This window comes from Thermobia domestica, chromosome 5 (genome assembly GCF_964235325.1).
Source record: "Thermobia domestica chromosome 5, izTheDome1.hap1.1, whole genome shotgun sequence".
In the NCBI taxonomy this organism is placed as follows: Eukaryota; Metazoa; Arthropoda; class Insecta; order Zygentoma; family Lepismatidae; genus Thermobia; species Thermobia domestica.
In genome coordinates, this window is record NC_137458.1 from 286,597,322 (window position 1) to 286,613,395 (window position 16,074).

Consider the following 16,074-nt stretch of genomic DNA (forward strand, 5'->3'; position numbering starts at 1 on the left):
GGAGGCTTTCCATATTTAAAGAAAGACAGCATCTTGTTGAGGTAATCAACACGGGCGTTATGAAAAATAAAGAAGTCATTTAATAAAAGAGCTTTCGGACTATACTTTTCCACTATTCTGAACCTGTGATGAAAGGATCCTCCATTGATTAAAAAGTTTGATTATGGCTGTGTGTTTCAGCTCTATAGGATCATATGAAACACCAACAACTTTCATAATTTCCTGTGATAATTTAGTTTTAGAAGATAGCAATGATTTATCAAAAATTGATATTGTACTTGCCGTATCTGCAATTATTTTTAATGGTTTCTTTCTCAGTTGTGTTGTAAATCTAACCATGTCCCCCTCAATTTCTAATGAAGTTTGTATCTCCCCTGAACATCCTTTTGTTTATATTGACGGTGTACACTAGTGTTATTAATCTCTACGGGTGGGTCCTTTTTGTTGTTATCTGTACATCCATCGTCTGCAGGTATAGACGTTGTCAGTTTAAATTATGAATCCCCTGTACCTGATTCATTTCGAAAGGGTTTTGTAGAGGAACATAATATGTCGTACTATTATTTTTCATGTGATATATACCCTGTATTTGATCAAAACTAGGTACATTCATGTCCAAAATTATTGTCGCATGTCCATAATATATGTTGTTCTAGGAATATAATTTGATAACGAATTGGCCCGGTATTTCTTATAATGTTAGTATGTATAATCCTGAAAGACATGTATTTGGCAAATTTCATATCAAAAGAGCAGTAAATAAGAACAATAAAACGAAAATAAAACTTTCTTGTCCATTTGGGAACATTTTATTTTACTCATTATAATTTTCGTGTTTATAATTCTTTTCCTATAACATTTACCACAAAAATACATTTCCTGATTATACACATAGTATCAGTATTAAAAGTACCCTGCAAAATCATTATCAAATTATATTCTTACAAGAAGACAGTTATAGATATGCGACAATAATTTTGAACATGAGTGTACCTGTTGTACATGAGACACATTAGTATGTTGACATCATCACTGGTTGTTATGATAATTTGCTCGTCCTGATCTAAAATTTCCACGACCACCACGGCCTTGAAAATTATTTTCCCCTGTAAAATTGTTGTATTGAGTATTGTTTCTACCCTGATTATTCTTAAAATTGCCTCCCTTACTACCTCGAAAATTATTTTTGTTTCTGATGGGATTGCGAATTATTTTGCGCATAGTGAATGATGGATTTTGGCGACTCTGAAGCACCGCCTTCCATTCTCAGCGAAAATTTTTCAATTTCTTTTTGTAGCTGGTTAATGGAAGAGTAACCTCACTACTTTGAGATGATGATGAAGGTGTCTTTGTTCTTCAAATTAGTCATTTCTGGTTTCAAAGTTTACCGCCATAGAACGAAAACGGAAACAGATAGCGAGAATTGTTTGTTCTTGTGTTTTATAATCAAGAGAACATATTGTCATAACAAACAACACTCTACTGAAATCGGAAGCGGTTGAAATGTCTTACTTCTTCCGACTTCAACACTAATTTCATTAGGAGAAAAATGGTAAGAACTATCAAGATGCAATTTTCTGCAATTAATTCAGGTTTCCAGAAATAGGTTTCATTTCTTCTGTTAACCCTTTGTACAAATCGAAAGTGGTTCAAACTTAATCATTTGTAGTTTCAACACTTATCTCTATAGAACAAAATTTCAAACCGGATTTAGTTAAATTTAACGATTTCCGGTTTAAACATCTAGTGCTATAGAACAAAAATGTATGTATATAGTTACAAGCTGTTTTCTGCAATCCATGCATGGTATCAAAGGAGCATATCGTAAAAACCTACACCTTTGTTCTAACACAATAAATAGTTAACATTTATTACTAATTGTGGTTTGAATACTGACTCTTGCAGAGTAAAAAACGGTCAGAGATATTGAGATATAGTGTTTTTCAATCGATGCAGCTCCCCATAATTAGAGTCTATCTCCTTTCCTAATCGTCTATTCAATCTAGAAGTGTTTCAAATAAACAAATTACCGTCTTCATCTTTATCGTCATAAAGACAGTAAAACATGGTAAGTAATGACTTTTTATATGGATTCAGTGTCCAATGAGCAGGTTCTAAATTTATCATATTTATTTATTTATTTATTGGAACCATTAGTTATAGGTGTATTATTTAAAGTTTGACTATTAATTTTTTACGGTTTGAAAGTCTAGTGCCGTTTCACTCCCTTAAACTCTTCAGCAATAAAGGTTAAACCCAGAAAGGATTTATTTCTGACTTTTCCAATTCTAAGAGTGTTAAGAAATTTTATTGATGCACATTCTTAGGATGTCAAATTAATTCTAGTAAAAGCGTTTCTCACTATCTGTTATCTTCTATGTAAACTAATATTGAAGTCGAATGATGAAATCGATTTCTGTCACTTCCAGTTCTAGTAAAAAGTTAATTAGAGAGATGAAGTGTTCTTTGCCAATTCTAATGGATTGCAGAAAGCCATTTTTCGCTATTGTTTACCGTTTGTGCACTATAGTGTTCAACGTTAAAGCAGGAAATAAATTACTTTTATCACTACCGTCATTAATAACACTTTTATAAATCAAATCAATTTCTAACTTTTGATGCTGTGTGTGTTGATTGAAATTTATTGTGATACATCAAGTAGTACTTTTCTTGAATTAATTTCTGTCTCGACAAATACACATTATTTTTGTCTCCTGCACGGACATCGGTCATACGGATATACATTCAAGGTATATAAATGAGCTTTGATAAACTCTGTTTACTCATGTGCTTGTCTAAAAAAAAAAAAGAAAAAAAAAGGCCTTTAATTGCTTAATAATGTTCCTAAATAATTTCTCTTATAAAGGATTTTGCTCAGCACATTGATTTGAAGAGCAGATCAAAATTTATTGTCAATTTAGTGCCATATTGAATACAATACGCGTAATATATTTTATACAATAACCTACATTTCTTAGAGAATTCAAAGGTTGCCGAGGTTAATTGAGGATCAAACTTCCCTACGTAATTATACAGTACTCAGATTCACTATCAAAAAAAATTAATTAGACTTACATTTTCGGCATTTAGGGAAATAATTGGGTCTGTACAGCGCTCAATAAACTTTTCCACAGTTAATCTCAAGTACTCATTTTCAAGATAGTGAATAAGTCCTGAGAAAGGACCCCGCACTTTTCTTATGGAAAGTGGCTTTCGGCTAATGTTGTTGAAACTTCGCTGGTTGATAGTTCTTAACATGTGGATCAAAAGTCTCAATGGGCACAAAGACCGAAATCCACTCCTTCCCCCCCAAAAACCGCCTCCAAGTAGCTGGGGGGATTGAACTGATTTCAGCATGTAAAACAACTTGTTGTTTTGATCAACTCAACAAGGACCCCAAACAACCACATGTTAGACTATCAAACTACCCCACTTGACACCGCCCTTTTTCCCCCCACATATCCCCCCCCGCGAATTACCTTACGGATGTTCCATATTACTGTAGTTTATAGTTGCGCGTATCTGTTGAAATACCTACAATTTTGGTCTCACCGACGATATAATGGGTTTCACGTATCGCTGATTACGAATCTGAGGTGAGAGTTCTAGAATTCAAGATGGAGGATCAATATGGCGGATCAAAAACACGAAACTCCTGAATGTAGCCACAAATAGCTGTTTACTAGGGTATTTTGGGTCGTTGGTTACGAATCTGAGGTCAAAATTCTTGAATTCAAGATTGCAGATCCAATATGGTGGATAAAAACGTCGAAGCCACAAATCGTAGTAGACTAGAGTGTTTTTAGATCTCTGTTTAAGTACGCAAAGTTCCTTGATACTTCAGCCACCATGTAGAATTATTCTGCACCCTTTTCCTTTACCAAAACCCACCACAGATATCTTAATGCTGAACGGTGTTAAAATAATTCATCAATTATCTGTTCATTATTTTCATCATTTCGGTTTGCAGCATCTAATGTGGTACTTAGCAATGAGTCATCGGGATATCTAATATTCTGTAAATGTCGTGCATGGCCTAAATACCACAAGACACTTGGTACGTGCGCACATGTACCTAATGTACGAGCACCACTTTGACATATACAGTAGTAACCTTGAATACCATTTTGATCATAATCCTGGTCATCTTCATCATTGGCTACATATGCTATGAAAACTTGATGCTTAGTTGCATTGCGGAACCTTGAGTAGAGACGTATGCGCAGGAATCCCGGTTCAGTTACGTTTTCGTCAAGCTGGAATTGCTCATCCTTATCTCGTATTAGTTTATCTTGGACGTAAGAGGATGAGAGATCTACCTGATATATGTGCCTACAGTCAAATCTCGTAAGTAGTTTAAGTTAAGTACAGAGAAATCAATTAGGCTTTGATCATTCAGCGGTACCCATTGACCGTTACTTCTAATAAGATTATCTACCTCCACTCTTGCTTTAACAACGTTCGGCATGATTGACCTATTTCCCATTTCTCTAGCTAATTCAATGGTTGCATCTTGCATGAAAATAACGGGATGGTATCTGTTCAAAATAGCTCCAGCTATGCGATAGAAACTATTCAGTTTCTTTGCATGTTGCAGATTCAATCTTTGTGCTAGAAACTTAAAAACAGATCTTAGATGCCCGTTTCTTGCCTCGACTATCCATCGACTTTTAGTAACTAGTCGAGAAGTATTCGCATCTTCTGTTGATAGTTGTCTTTCACGTGGTAGTAGGAGTGCGGGCATTCTATGATCAATTCCTAAATATTCCAGTAAAGGAATTGCATCGCGGTATCCTCTGTCTACTAACACAATGACCAGGATTATGATCAAAATGGTATTCAAGGTTACTACTGTACATGTCAAAGCGGTGCTCGTACGTTAGGTACATGTGCGCACGTAGCAAGTGTCTTGTGGTATTTAGGCCATGCACGACATTTACAGAATATTAGATATCCCGATGACTCATTGCTAAGTACCACATTAGATGCTGCAAACCGAAATGATGAAAATAATGAACAGATAATTGATGAATTATTTTAACACCGTTCAGCATTAAGATATCTGTGGTGGGTTTTGGTAAAGGGCAAAGGTGCAGAATAATTCTACATGGTGGCTGAAGTATCAAGGAACTTTGCGTACTTAAACAGAGATCTAAAAACACTCTAGTCTACTACGATTTGTGGCTTCGACGTTTTTATCCACCATATTGGATCTGCAATCTTGAATTCAAGAATTTTGACCTCAGATTCGTAACCAACGACCCAAAATACCCTAGTAAACAGCTATTTGTGGCTACATTCAGGAGTTTCGTGTTTTTGATCCGCCATATTGATCCTCCATCTTGAATTCTAGAACTCTCACCTCAGATTCGTAATCAGCGATACGTGAAACCCATTATATCGTCGGTGAGACCAAAACTGTAGGTAGGCATGGGCGCGAGACGCGAGAACGCGAGAAGTCTCGTCTCGTCTCGTCTCGCAAACGAGACGAGAACGCGAGACGAGACTTATAATATTTTGCGAGACGAGAACGCGAGACGAGACCTGATATATTTTGCGAGACGAGAACGCGAGACGAGAATTCAGCAAGTCTCGCGCGAGAAGTCTCGCGAGACTTCTCGCGGTCTCGCATAATTTACATTTGTGATATTGATATGATATTCTTTTGCAAGTACCATCATACATATTGAAAAGAAGATAGTTAATAATGTCAGGATCGAGTTTTGTAATAAACATGGGCGTACCGACGGTAGTGCCCCAGCAAAGAGAGTGATGGCAAAAGAGGACGACCAGGAGAGCGTTAGCCAAGAGATCGACGGGTCAAAAGGCGACGCACAAAGAAAGCGACAGCAAGGAGAGCGACGGTCCAAAAGGGCGACGCACAGAGATCGATAAACTATGGATGAAATGCTTGAAACGTGGTCATAATTCAAAATCAGTAAAAATGGACAAAAAGTGCTATAATGAGGCTTTTGATCTTGTTAATTATCAATTTGACATCAAGTTAAAAAAAATGGAGGACCAAATTTGGAAAAAAGTAAAATTGGCGAACTGGACTTGGTACATTGGTGCATTTGACTTTATTGATTACAAACTTACTAATTTGACATTAAAATTTAAAAATTCGAAATTGCGGATCCATATAGCGGACTGCGTCTGAAAAAGTTTGAGATTCGAGAGGGAAAGATACTTTGTCTACTTCAGTAGCTAGGACAGAGTCAATCTACCAGTCATTTATTAATTAAAATATAACTTAATGAAGTCATTTAATTTTTCAGTTAAACAATTGTTCTTCTCCCCCTTATTTATCGAAAGCTTAGTCCTCAACCATATAGAGTCATTCCACCTGAAAACGAAAAATCGAGCAAGACGGTCGGTTATGTGAATGATAATAACCAGAAATATATATATAAAGTTCTAAACCGTGTGGAACAAAAACGCACAGTGGAATACTAACAATATTTTGATTCCAGCAAGAAATATGCTTCCTCCACAAGTGGTGAAAATTTCAATTTGTATTTCAACTTACTTCTGTCCCGGCATGTGTTTACGTGGCTTCACGTTTCTTAGCAGCTGTAAAATTCCACAAAAACATTCTTGTAAACAAAGTCCGGGTGTAGAAAGGAATGCAATCACAAACGAGAGTCGTGCTTTTCTGTTTTCACTCCTTTTAGTAGACTGAGTTCACGATTGTTTGTAATTGTTTGCAAAATTTGATTTTGTTTGTAGCGGTTTCAGACCCTGGAATGCAGACAACACAACAATCTTGATGTAGCGTTGGAGCTTCAAAAGGCTGTAATGGTCACATCTGTTTTACAGATTGATATGTATTGCTTTCTTTTCTTTCTTTCTTTCTTTCTTTCTTTCTTTCTTTCTTTCTTCTTCTTCTTCTTTTTTTTTTTTTTTTTTTTGAATTTTGGAGCAACAACAACAATATAAAGTGACAACATGAAAACAGATACTTTAGTGAGGCTCAGAAACACAAATTTGAGTGTTTTAGTCATTTCCGATAAGAAGTTAGAGGGGGCATAGCTCAGCATCCGTTCTCTATGCACTATATACCACTAGCACTAATAGGAATTAGAAACACAAAAGATGATTTTTTCTATAGAAAGTACAGATGATGATACTTATTATTCTCTCAAAATTGCGTTCCCTTTGAAACAACAAATTTTTCAATATTTCTTCCGAAAATATAATTTTGGTTTAATTCATCGACTTGGACTAAAAAGATCCAAATATTTCGTAACCCAAAATGTGTATTTGCGTCGTCACTACTACGTGGTAAAAAAAAAAAAGAAAAAAGGACTGTCCACATACCTACAGTGCAATTTTGAATTTATTTATTTATTTATTTCATTTTCGATAGAGCTCCAAGAAAATGAACATACAGGGTGTCCGAGAAGTCCTTCCCTGATTACAGAAATTGATAACTCAGGCTAGAAATAAGATAGAAATATGAAACTGGTGTTGAATTGTTTACAAACTATAAAAGTTTTGGTCACATCAGTACACTTCCACATGAGCACCCTTGGTAGCACGTAGCACATCTAGGCGATATTCAATTTCCATCCACACATTAGCCAACATCACTGGAGGTATCGATGCAACGACTGCGGTTATTCGTTGCTGCAGGGTTTCAAGATCTGGTACACGTGTTCGGTAGACCTCATCCTTGACATAACCCCATAAAAAGAAGTCTAATGGGGTTATGTCAGGAGAGCGTGGAGGCCAAGCTGTTGGTCCATCACGACCAATCCATCCCCCAGGAAATGTCCTATCGAGGTAGGCACGGACGTCCAAACCCCAATGAGGTGGTGCACCGTCTTGGTACCATGACGTTTGTGTAAAATGTCATGGATAGAGCTTTTTGGCATCTGTAATTCACGTGAGGCCCTGCGCACCGATTTCTTAGGACTTCTCAGAAAAGACTGCCGCACAGCCTCCACCGTGTCTGCTGAGGTTCTTGGTCGACCAGACCTCGGAAGGTCAGCAACCGACCCTGTGTTTTTGAACTTCTCATACCAGGCTTTAATGCTCTTGACATCAGGTGGAGTCCTCCCAAATGTTGTCTGGAACTGTCTCTGCACCGTGGTTGGTGATCGTGTCTCATAGTACCACAGAACACACTGTGCCTTCTCCTGGTTGGTTGGCATGGCTTCTTGGGCTTCTTACGTACTACAAACCTAAAACAAACAAAATTGAGACTTGGTAAAACAGAACAAACCTAACACAGACAAAAACTTTTATAGTTTGTAAACAATTCAACACCAGTTTCATATTTCTATCTTATTTCTAGCCTGAGTTATCAATTTCTGTAATCAGGGAAGGACTTCTCGGACACCCTGTAACTTAAGATTCAACTATGGTCGTATCTTCAACATGAATGGCGTGCATTACAAACCATTCCATTTTCCTTCCTATCACATATTGATAAACACTCAAATCTCGAATGCGACCGCGCGAAGATTTTGGCATAATTTGTCGTTTCCACATGGAATAACTCTATAGGTATTGTCTACATGTTCAGCCGAATCTCCACGGAAGTTATTCCCTTCATCACCTTTGTTTGAGTCGTCTAAATTTTTGTCAGCTTCCGTGTTGGAAATAATTAAAAGGTTTACAGCTTCAGATGACAAATTCTTCATTTTCTTATGAAATGATTTGCCCAAAGAAGAAATGAAAGGATCTGTTGTTGCCAAAAGCCTTTGGAACTTATCATCCATGTTTTCAATACGAAAACAGTTTCGAGAAAAATTCTGACAAGCTGACAAGAATTCAGACGGTTCAAACGATGAATTCGATAAAGATTTGGCTGAACGTGTAGACAATTATATGGTTGAGGATGAAGCTTTCGCAAAAGAAGGAGAACAACAACAATTGTTTCGATGAAAATATCTTCAGTAAATTGTCCACTGATTTCGCGTATTTATTCTTTATATAACTCCTCCTGTACCATTACCACGCTAAATAAACACCAAAAATGAACTGAATTCAGGCCTGGTCATACCGAAAGTGAAAAGGTTTACTATTAGCCTAAACAAACAGCTAAATTTCCGTATTTTGTTTTGTTTAATCTTGTTTTTGAGGCGAGAGATAGAGACTGGGAGAGACAAAATCAAATCTGTCTCGCCTCGTGACCAGGACTGGTGATATTCAAGAAACAGTTCACATTTGTTTCGAGATAATACATTAACGACGTCTCAAGATAGACTAATTTTTCCTCTTGTCGCATCTCGTGAGCATCACTAGTTAATATAAAAAATTCTAATACTATAGAATTAAACTTGTTTGGAACCGACACTACTCGAAACTAGAGCAAATATCGAGTCGAATTGGAGATTTTTTGAGTCGAGTTCTCGAGTGGATATAAAATATTTTTATTTCGAGTGAAGCCAAATTTAAAGAAAATTTTTTTGAACTTGCTCGTCCCCAACCCTCGAACAGAATGGGTCCAGAAAAGGTAAATCAATATTGTGCGTTCGTGCTGTACTTTGCAGTAAGGAACAATGCTGTCATAATTATGAACTCCCTAAAGATGTTAATGTTCTACAAAATTGATACCTTAGAAGTGCATGGTTCTCATCGAAACATCCCTTCCACACATCATCACCTGAAATCGTAGAGACAATCGCAGACGAAGGCAAGTCAGTAACTAATAGTTTATTTCTAAACTTTTGGGCTAGCATTTATTTGAACATTTACTATAAATTATGTCGACTAGTGGAAATAAAAAAAAATACAATTTTCCTTTGTATTATGAAATTTGTATTGATTTTTTTAATGTTTTACTGTTATTTTGGTAGTTTTAAAGTATCTAGTTAACGGAGTAAGTATTGTGACTTTTCGGCAACACTGATAGTTGCTTAGTTAGCTGTTCTTGTTTCTTGAAATGGTTTGGTCAGGTTGTCACAATTACTGATTTCATGATAGGTTTAAGTTAACAAGGTTAGTCAAAATCTAGTTACTTTAGGAGATTTCCTCATGACAAAAGATTTAAGAAATAAAGATTGTGTTAATTTTTCTTTGTCATTACTTTCCCAAAATGTAATAAAATAGATTCTTCCATTATCTACACTGTTTTCTTTATTTTCTCTTTGGAGTCGTGAGCCAAGATCTTTGGTCATAAAGTTCTTGAGGAGGGGGAGGAAAATAGGGGAAAAAACGACACGTTTTGTCTTGTGTATCCACCCTCCTTCTGATGATGAGACAACATCTTGACAAATCATAAAAGCAGGATAGCAAACACCAGTACAATGCATTTTTTTTATTTCTTTATTGAGGACATATTTGGAAGCTGTCTTTTCGGAAAATTTTGTCGAAACAATGAACTTAGGTAACATTGCATATTCGCGGCTGCGGTTTCCGGTCTTCTGTTATTGCACCCTCGGTAAAAATATCCTAGTTCAAAAATATACGGCTCGCTTTGATTTTTCCTTCAGTGCAGAAATTCGAGGCTTCGGTCAGAGGATACCATATCTTCTCTCTCTCTCTCTCTGTTTCTGTCTGTCTCTGACACTCTGACTTTCTTCTTCCTATTTTCAATGCATTATATATATTGTTCCCCCTGCCCACCAAATTGTTTTCTTACGGTAACTTGTTTTATGAAGGCAGAAAAAGGGCCTATTGGCTTGTCTAAGAAGGAAAATTTTTTAGTCAAAATAAAGCAGTTGTTTCTTTCCGTAAACATAAATTTAGGATAAATGGATTTATGGCTGCAAGACGGATCCTCTCACCAAAACCAGAACTGATATCTGCTTAGCTTTTATTCGTCAGAAAAGGAGGGGGAGAAACAGTGACGACGCCAGAGGGGGGCAAGGGGGCGAGCACCCCCTAGTAGCTACTTCTGCCCCCTTACTGCTACCTAGACTGCCCCTTCCCAAGATTCCTACAATCTTTAAACATTCTACATGTAGTATTTTATATCAGTATCATAACCAATCTCATTGTCAAATTGTAGTCTACTGTACTTTCCATGCATTTACTATGTGGTAGATAAGTCCTCAAGCTTTCTTCTTTGAGCGGCTGAGTATTTCTGTTTTCTAATTTAGCGCCTTTTAAGGTAAATTTTAGTTATACTTCTTATGATTTTTAATTATTGTGCCTAGCGAGCAATAGTAGATTTGGTCGACTTGTTTTCTTCTCATTGGATCAACTTCGATTGGAAACAAAAGAAAGGTAAAACCAGTTACGTAACTTATTTGTATTTATCCAGGTTTGAAGTTTTCTGTTTCATATTTTGTGTTATTTAAAGGTTCTATACTTATTTTTTCTGAAACATTATTCACAGCTTTCAATATTCAAAGGATGTGCTTATAACACCTTAGTTTACAACTACCAGGGCTTAATTTTTTGAAGGGGATAAAATGAGTTGTGTTTTCCCTTCCTGCAAATGATAATAATAAATTTATGGAATTAAATTGATTCCAAATAAAACGTATTGTCAGGGTGCTGATCTTTAGTTAGTAATTGGTTTATACTAGTGCTCCCTTACTTATTTTGTTTCAAAGTACTGACGTGACGTCTACCATATTGAGTAGGAGCTGCTGAAAAATTCGTAGCCCAACCCAGAAGGAGTGCACGTGGAATGGTAAAGTTTTACTTCTTCTACACTTTCCCCGAAAGTCAATATACTACCTTGTACACTGCTCTAGTTTTTGCAGAAAAGTTAAAAAATTTGAAGATTTCCTCGCACCACTGTTCGTAGCACTATCCCTATCAGATCTAAAATTGCGTTCTTTCAAGTGTTATTTAAGTTTGGGAAATAAGTATACGTAATAGTTAGACGGAGCTAAATCTGCGGAATAATAATGATGATCTAGACATTGAAATCCTAGATTATGCAATGTCAGTTGTGTTCGCAGGGGCTTGATGGACAGATGTATTCTCCTGAAAAAAAAAAAAAACAGAATTCCTTTCTTTTCATTTTCCAGTGCGTTGAAATTTTAATTTTTCTTTCATTTTTGTAAGTAATGTAGAGATTCTGGATTAATTATTTGACCATTGCGGAGGTAGTCTATGAGTACGACTTCATACTTATCCCAGAAGAATGTTGCAAACAGTTTCTCAACCTACTTCTGTGTCTTGAACTTCTTGGAGCGTTGGAGAAATGTGCGCTACTACTCCATTGACTGTTGTTTCGATTCAGGATCATAGTGGTACAACCATATTTCATCTATGGTTACTATTCGTGAGCGAAATTGATCAGCATTACGGTCAAATTGAAAGAAGATTTCTCTTAATGCCGTCACTCTTTTATTCTCCTGACAAATATTTTGGGAACCCATTATGTCGAGAACTTCAGCATACCCAAGCCATTCTGAATTATGCTACCGACGAGTTCCAAAGAAATGCCCAGAATCTCTGACACAAGTTTTGCTGAGAAGGTAAAAACTGAGAAAGCGGGGTGCAGCCAGACCTCAGACTATAATATGTATATCGTGAGTTTACTATACACTTTAAAAACTATATAAACAATAGCTTAAATTATTTTTGTCACTCAAAAATTGGGGTGGCCTAGGCCCTCCGGCCCAGGGCTATATCCACCACTGACTGAAATACTGCAATTTTCAAGAACAATGTCACATATTGCATCCATGATTTCGGAAAGAGTCATTGCTTTTAATCATCCTGGATGTAAAACATAATTTGTTGAGAAATCACCACGTTCATACTAAGCCACTTACTTCTTCACCACTGTATATAACGGAGGAGAGACCCTTGGTGGTACTGATTTCCTAATTAATTTACTTCGGTGACTTTCCTTGGTGGAATAAAAATGGTATAACAGTTAGGATCTGAATGTTCGTGAAATTATCTGTTTGGGCACACATAATCACTTCAGAAGCCTGAGAAACAATAGGAATTTCATTATTAATATGCAAATTTGTATTTGTACATACAGAGATATGTTTTTCTAAACTGCGGCTTCATTTTTCTACCTAGTACCTACACTCCTTCTGGATTGGACTAGGATATTTTCAGCAACTCCTCGTAAATTCTCTCTCTCTCTCCCTATATATATATATATATATATATATATATATATATATATATATATATATATATATATATATATATATAGAGAGAGAGAGAGAGAGAGAGAGAGAGTTGCGTAGCATATAGTACTGGACGAATGTGTTACTCTTAGCATACGCGAAAGTAATTCAATTTATGTTTGGATTTCAAAAGTTTCATTGAAAAATATTTCATATGCAGACGTTACTTATTTGTTAGTTACAAACTTTACCTGAAATAAGTTTAAGTTATAATCATATCGGTCTAATATAAAAACAGCAACGAAATTACACAATGTAATGTAAAATAAGTCAAACCTAATAAATATGTCATATTTGGCATGGCAAATAGCCGCCCCCCTGAAAATGTATCTGCCCTCCTAAGAACTTAAAGCTGGCATCGTCACTGGCGAGAAAAATGCTGTCGGTACTCCACTACTTTTCTATGGTTTTGTTTTGATTTTGAGGAAAAAAACTAGTGTTTCAGATTGCAAACAGTTTGAAATATTATTTCAGATGAGCTTGGTTCGTTGCGTGAATTTCATTAGGTTCCTTAGTTTGCGAAAGACTGTTTGTATTGAGTATAAGTTGTGCTAATGAAATTCTGTTTTTGTGATGGAAGGGTATTTGTCTAAAAAACACACATGATCTGAATAAATTTTTATTTAAGCTCATTGTAGTCTTTCTTGTAGTTATTAAAGATTAATCTCTTAACTCTCAATTGTTAAGAAAATGTTTAGATGAAAGTGCATTTAAGTTGTGAAATATATATTACTAACGCTGCATGTTTACTATAAACACGGCTATTTGAGTTACCGTTCTTACCAAGTTATTTGAAAGTTTTATCTTGCAAGTAAGATTACTCAAATGTAACATGCCGATTTCATTCATACTTTATATAGACAGAGACTACAGAAAACTGGCATTTTTAATACCGAGAATGTGGGGTGTAAAATCATGCATTGTGAATCGGAATGAATGGATAAGCATTGTGTAACAATGCAACTATGAAACAAAACTATGTAAACTTTGAGTATACATTATTTCAAAAGGGTCGAATGAAGACTACATTATTCCAGTATTGATTTGCGAGACCGCGAGACCAACGCGAGAAGTCTTGCGCGAGACCGCGAGACGAGACTTCCAAAATTTTGCGAGACGCGAGACGAGAACTTAGGTCTGCGAGACGAGACGAGACGCGAGACGAGAACAGCTTTTGATTTTGCGAGACGAGACGAGACTTGTTTCAGTTCTCGTCTCGTTTGGTCTCGCGCCCATGCCTAACTGTAGGTATTTCAACAGATACGCGCAACTATAAACTACAGTAATATGGAACATCCGTAAGGTAATTCGCGGGGGGGATATGTGGGGGAAAAGGGCTGTGTCAAGTGGGGTAGTTTGATAGTCTAACATGTGGTTGTTTGAGGTCCTTGTTGAGTTGATTAAAACAACAAATTGTTTTACATGCTGAAATCAGTTCAATCCCCCCAGCTACTTGGAGGCGGTTTTTGGGGGGGAAGGAGTGGATTTCGGTCTTTGTGCCCATTGAGACTTTTGATCCACATGTTAAGAACTATCAACCAGCGAAGTTTCAACAACATTAGCCGAAAGCCACTTTCCATAAGAAAAGTGCGGGGTCCTTTTGAAATGGGAACAGAATTCAAAATTTGGAACTTTTTAGCCCTTGGTTATGGGCACTCCAGTTAATAAAGATTCTCCTTGCCATCAACATGATCACATCTATGTCACACAGACATTTTTATATTAGTAAGGCGAGAATGAATTACTCAGTCTACTAAGTCAACTATACTAACCAAAGAAAATAAATCTTCTGCATTATAACAAAGTTTGGAATACAACATTTAAATGAAGTAACTACTTCCGGGTCCTTGAATAAAGCAACACGTAAATTTGTAGTGGACACTTTTGTTTGTAAGGGTGAACGTACGATCTATTAGATTCATTGTAAAGAATAAAATTGTAGATGTGCATATTTAATTTTAGTACTTTTAATTCCAAAAAATGTACGTATAGTAATATCATATAATTGATCAACCAATTGACAGTGATTTTTCTTATTCATATAGTAAAATTGATATTTCTTTTCAGAAATATAAAAATGAACAGAGAAAAGGTTTTTTTGTCTGTTATAACACTGACATATTTTATAACATTAAGTTTCTTTTATGCAGGTCATTTCGTATAACAAGATTTACTGCGATGAGTTGCTACCACTTTCTCTGGTAGACAATTTCTACAGCAACTTCAAAAAATTATATGAGAAAACAGTCAATCTAGGATCTCCAGTCTCTTCTGTTGATTTAAAAGAAGCATTGGGTCTTTTTGATGATACTTATGGGCGTTTAAAACCACATATCAGCAACATAACTGAAAGTAATAGCGAAGCTGCCAAAAAACATATTCAGAAGTTCGAGGGAAAGATTAAAGAAATGATGGACGTTTTAGACAAAGTTTCCAAAAGCAACATAGCAGCAGCACAGGAAATTTATGAAAAATCAGTAGAAGTGCTTGATAAGGCGTTCTTTGGACTAGTAAAAATAATTAATAAGGAAGAAGCGAAATAAAATAAATGTATTTAATATTATGCCAGTAAACAATTTTATGCTTTATGTCATTATATTAATACTCTTACAACTGTAAAGGTATTTATGAGAACTTAATTGATGTTAGACAAGGTACATTTAAAATGTATGAATGTGTTGTTATTTTATTCCAAATAAATAATCCTAGAATTTATCAAACTAGCGTTAACGAATTTATATTTAACTTATGCTTTTTAATTTAAATTACTATTTTGTAGAGTTTATTAATATCTGAATACTTATATCAAGTGCAAATGTGGTACAAAATATGCATTATTTTAATTGACAAATACTTTATTAGGAAGAAAAAGTTTGTTTAAAAATCTTAAAATAGAAAGATATGGTGATCAATATTAAGTTCTTGTACTTTTATCCAAATTCATTTTGCATGTTTTTATTCAATAATGATGTACATTTCTAAAAAAGATATATTCAGACTGATTATCATATTTGTG

The 16,074-nt window shown here is 35.7% G+C and overlaps 1 protein-coding gene across 1 annotated transcript in view; it reads left to right on the top strand.

Annotated features, from left to right (window-relative positions):
• LOC145685575 (uncharacterized) overlaps positions 1–15,601 on the top strand; it is a 53,072-nt gene extending 37,471 nt beyond the window's left edge. The window contains exon 2 of the mRNA XM_081757964.1: positions 15,209–15,601. Coding sequence (XP_081614090.1) covers positions 15,209–15,601 — 393 coding nt within the window. The remainder of the gene's footprint in view (positions 1–15,208) is intronic.
• Positions 15,602–16,074: the final 473 nt, after the last annotated feature.